This window comes from Symsagittifera roscoffensis, chromosome 10 (genome assembly GCF_963678635.1).
Source record: "Symsagittifera roscoffensis chromosome 10, txSymRosc1.1, whole genome shotgun sequence".
NCBI classification, from domain to species: Eukaryota; Metazoa; Xenacoelomorpha; order Acoela; family Convolutidae; genus Symsagittifera; species Symsagittifera roscoffensis.
In genome coordinates this window covers 33,211,274-33,216,147 of record NC_087071.1, presented here as the reverse complement: position 1 = coordinate 33,216,147, position 4,874 = coordinate 33,211,274, and the positions used below count along the sequence as shown (strand labels likewise).

At 34.1% G+C, this 4,874-nt stretch overlaps 1 protein-coding gene across 1 annotated transcript; it reads left to right on the top strand.

Annotated features, from left to right (window-relative positions):
• The first annotated feature begins 1,979 nt into the window (after positions 1-1,979).
• LOC134855323 (dynein light chain roadblock-type 2-like) lies at positions 1,980-3,955 on the top strand. The gene is made up of 3 exons (XM_063871820.1): positions 1,980-2,196; positions 2,898-3,050; positions 3,719-3,955. The coding sequence occupies exons 1-3, from the start codon at positions 2,188-2,190 to the stop codon at positions 3,851-3,853; spliced, it is 297 nt and encodes a 98-aa protein (XP_063727890.1). The 5' UTR covers positions 1,980-2,187; the 3' UTR covers positions 3,854-3,955.
• The last annotated feature ends 919 nt before the right edge of the window (positions 3,956-4,874 follow it).

Below are 4,874 nucleotides of genomic sequence, written 5' to 3'. Positions count from 1 at the left end.
CATTTGGTTGTCATCATATTGATTTGCTAAAAGTCAACAAAAGTTGCTGTGCCAGTAGCCCCGAATTTGCTGACCATATTCTTGAAAAAAAATAAAAGGTTTTTTTTTCAATGTTTTTTGTTCGGTTTGCTAAAATGACCTAAATAAAAGCCCAGAACTTGTAAATAATTGACAGTCTTGGCAAATAAACAAATTGAGGAGCAAGTTTTGTCAACAAATAACAAACAAAACTTAAAAAATGTTTTGTTTCAATTTTGCAGAAATTAGTTCGAAGTTTTTAAATCCCAAGATGGCGCTACTTGGCTTTTCTTTTCATAAGAAGCCTGCACGGTCCCCGGTTTGTTATCCATGGACTAAAAATGCTTAGCATACAATTCCATACCCTTAGTCTACGAAAAGTTACAAATCATACAATTATCATACCTTTTGCTAAAGTTTCATCAAGTTTTCAAAAAACTTTATTCTCATGTTTTGGCATAAGATTCGGTGTACCGTGCAAAAAAAAACAATTCCAAAAAAGCTGGTCTTACAATTTCTATACATGGAAATTGAATGAATAGCATTTTTTTGATGACGCCTTTTTTTGTTTTTTTTTTCAACTGCAAATGGAATTTTGTACTGGAACAGACATTTTTCAAGGAAAATTTTTTGCCTGCATGATTTAGTTTTTTGTGTGCATAACGTAGTCCTGGATACAAAAAAACTAGAGTCTTTTCCGTTACTCGGGATAACTTTTTCGAACAGGCTAAAAACTGATGTTTCTTTTCTATGGCAGGCTTATGTTTGCCTTTATCAAGGTCTGATAACTTAAAAATTCAAATTTGAAACAATCATCTTTAAAAATGTTTTGCCAAGTATTAAAAGTTTGATGCTTTCATTATATCATTTGTGTAAGAAAATGTTTTCCCAACTCAGGTCATTTCCATAGTAAATGCAAGACGATCAAACCTTTGGTGACTCTAGTTTTGAACAAACCGTGGTTTTTGTCACTTGTGTTCGGTCACAAACACATCCCAAAAATTTTGAGAAAAATTTTTTGGCTCTTTCCCAGTTCCGCCCTTTCAAATTCAGTTTTGAAACGCCTATTTAACGTTGTCATAATGCAATGAAAATTGGCGAGGTGAGAAAATCGACATTTGTGAACAGATTTGTTCTACATACTTTACATCGTGACATCACGCATTTAGCCGTAATAACACGTAGAACAAACATAAAACTCGGTATTTTGAAAAGGGGGAACTGAAAAAGAGCCAAAATTTTAAGCAAATCTGTTTTCTTGGTTTAAGGGAAAAAGCTAGCGATACAATTTCCATATATGAAAAATCACTAATCATAGACATTTCATGCAGTTTTCTTTACTTATGGAATTGCATGAAAAGTTTATGATTACCTTTTTCAATATATGCAAATTGTATGACTTGCGTTTTTGGTCAACCCGGGTTGCGTTACTCGCTCGAAATTGAACTGAAACTCGTTCGGCACAGGAGCAGCTTTGGGGGCGGGGGCGGTCGCTTTTTTTTCTTCAGGAATTTGACCCCTTCCGGCCCAGTGAGTCCCCCATTTGGAAAAACTTTAAAAATTTCGTTTTAAGCCGACCGACACTAAAATTTTTTGAGGGTTTGTTTCTTTTTCAAATTTTTGTTTCTTTTTCAAAAGTTTGCCTGCGCCGCAGAAATTTTAGTGCTATAGTAGAGCTTAGAAAATCAACTTGGTCGACCTAAAAAAGATCGTCAAAATTTTCGAAAATTTGGCTCTTCCCTCCCCCCTTAGAGAAAATCCTAGACCCGCCACTGGTTCGGCATATCAATTATCCGGTATACCGAGTCTCAGTTTTCATTTTTTTTCAAAAAGAATTTCGTAGCGTTGCGTTGTATAAAAACTATCCAATGTAGCAAAACGTCACAAATCAACGTAACAAATATTGTTATAACTCACGTTATAATAATACGCACAGTAATGTATGCAAAATTATGGTAACAAAAGCACGCGCGTCTTTAAATAACACGTCTACTATAACCGCTGAATACTTTTTATAACAAAAGACCAAAATAAGTGATTTTGTTTTGTGTTACCAGGTGTTCAGCTTACATTACATAACAAATCTGATTTTCGATTAGTTCTTTTTATTCCTTGGCTGCAAGTGGAATCAGGCTCTCTACAAAGACCTTCAACACTACATAACCAAAAATGTCTGGTGTGAGTGTGAATATTTTAGCGTTTCATCATTTCCCTAAACTGTCAAAAAGCTCTCTAAAATATCTATTTTGACCTAAGCATCAAACTGATTTGAAATTACAAAAAAGTAATTTAATTGCTGCCGGTGTAACCGCACAACCAAAAACAAATATTATAGTTTGATGTTAGTTCCTTTTAATCATTTTTGTCTAGATCCAGAATTAATGTATTTTGAGGAGAAAATTGTCAAAAATATACCCTAAAGAAAGCTATGAATAGGGCCTGAAGTCTTAAGCTTAGTCTGAAATGATTGTATCTGATTGCAAACATTGATTTTTTTGACTCCAGATGTTTTTTTAGTTTCCAAATCTTCTGTAATCTGTAAACTTTTTTGAACGCTACTGTCCCGGGTTGACCAAAAATGCTAGTCATACAGTTTCCATATATGGAAAAATCTTAGTCATACACTCTCCATGCAATTCCATGCGTAATTGTAATTAGCTGGGAATATGAAAATACCTGAATAAAAAACCAGCTACCAAAAACAGTCAAGTTTACATAATATTGATGTAATATCTATCCAACAGTTACCTAAAATGAGAACTGCAACATGAAAGATGAAAATTATTGCTGGGTTTCAAACTCTTCTGTTTTGCCCGTTCTTTTTTGATTGTTTTTGTACAGAAAAGAAATTACCTCATATTTTTTAACTGGTTTTTTAGAATGATATCGAGGAGACGTACAACCGAATCAAGACCCACAAGGGGGTGGTGGGGGCCATAATTGCCAACCAGGAGGGGGTGTCCCTTAGATCATCTCTCGACAACTCCACCACTGTTCAGTACATAAATGCTGTCAAGGATCTCACCTACAAGGTTATTACAAGCAAATTTATTCAAATATTACAAGGCAGATTAAAAAAATTTAAAAAATGTTGACTGAAATTTCAGTTTAAATGTTCCAATTTTTTTATATGCGATAAATTAAAACGATAAGCAAAACGCTGTTAGCCGCGTTTGAAAATTTCATTTTTGTTTTCAAATATAGCATCAAACGAAGCTATCCTAGGATCTCTTCGATTATCCCGAATGGTATCTTTCTAAAGAAAAGCGACACCTTATATATAGATAATTCAACGGGTAGGAAAGGTTTTTTCCAGTTAGACCCCCACGCCCTTAATGCAGTTTATATTGAGAAAAGTCATTTGAAATTGATTTCCATATATTGAGTTTCAGAAAAATCCTTAAAATGAATTTCTCCTTTCAACCTGTTTTTAATTGTAGTTAAAGCTCTTTTGCTAGCAATATCAATATCCATGAAAAAGTTAATTGGCCAAAAATAGTGAGTTTTGGGTTAACTGATTTTCATAAGAAAGTTTTTACGTACTAAGAAACGTAACATTTGATTTCAGACTTCCAAATGAACAAAGTTTAAATAATTTCGTTCAGGTTTGTTGACCGAAAAGAAATTGCCAACAATTTTGCATTAACTATATAAACATCACTATCATGAACATTAGTTACATCTTGATCGTTTTCAACAGGGAAGCAGTTTGGTGCGCGACATTGACCCCGAGAACGAGTTGACTTTCATCAGAGTCAGATCAAAAAAGAACGAGATCATGATTGCCCCTGACAAGGACCATAACATCATAGTCATTCAGAACCCGAACGAGTAGAGAAAGACTATATATAAAAAGTTGAATTTATGTAATGTTGATAATTGAAATATCATTTTATAACACTGACCTAAGAAAATTTGAAATTTTTTGTTTCAAAAAGTTATTTAAAAGTTTCCAAGAGTCATCGGAAAAATACTAAGTTATAATACGGAAAGCCGGCTGCTGTGCAGTTAGCTCAGATAGTTTTTTTACATCATTAATATAAATGTTTAAAATAAATACTTTTTGAAAATTTGTGCCGCTTTTGTTCGTTGTTTTGATGAGTGAAAGGACAAACGTTTAGAACTTAATATTATTTTGATACTCGGCGAAAGTTTCAGTTTTTTGAATTTCAGTTTTTTATGAAATTTTTTTGACAAGGAAGAGCTAAATGAAGATTCGCAAACTTGTTTTTTCTAGAGCAAAACTAAATTTTTCACGACCTAGTTTTGCGAAAAAAACCGCTTTACAATGTCAACTTAACACTGAGAAGCACAAATTCAATCTGGTTAAGTTTTTTCTTAAAATTTTACGCACGCATTTAGCAAGCCTGAAGTCATCGGAAAATAGATTTTCGGGTTAACGAACAGTTAAACAGAAACTCCAAAAAATTGTTATTAAAAGAGTTCAATTTTCTAGAGGCCTGCGACCCACTTGGTTTAGAGGTAACGCCCACGATTGAGTCAGCTAAGATTTGAGGCCGGGTATGACCTACTTTTTTCATATTGCACATTTTCAATTTTCAACACTTTGTTTTGTCGGCTGAAAGGCCACATTGGATTTTTTGTGTGATTAGCAACTTTCAAAAAGTGAGCAACGTGCTGTTTGCAATTTTGTAGCAGGGGTGGAATTAAAGGGGACGCCTCCACTCAGGGATTCGAACCCCTAACCAACCAAAGCTTCCCCTTTAGTATTAATTTATGACATCCATTTTGGGCCAACCAACCCTAAAATTGATGCAAAGGCGGCAATATATCCTAATTTTTAAGGAGCGCGAGCGCCGGAAAGCGCAATTTTAGGTCAAAATTTTCCAAAAAGT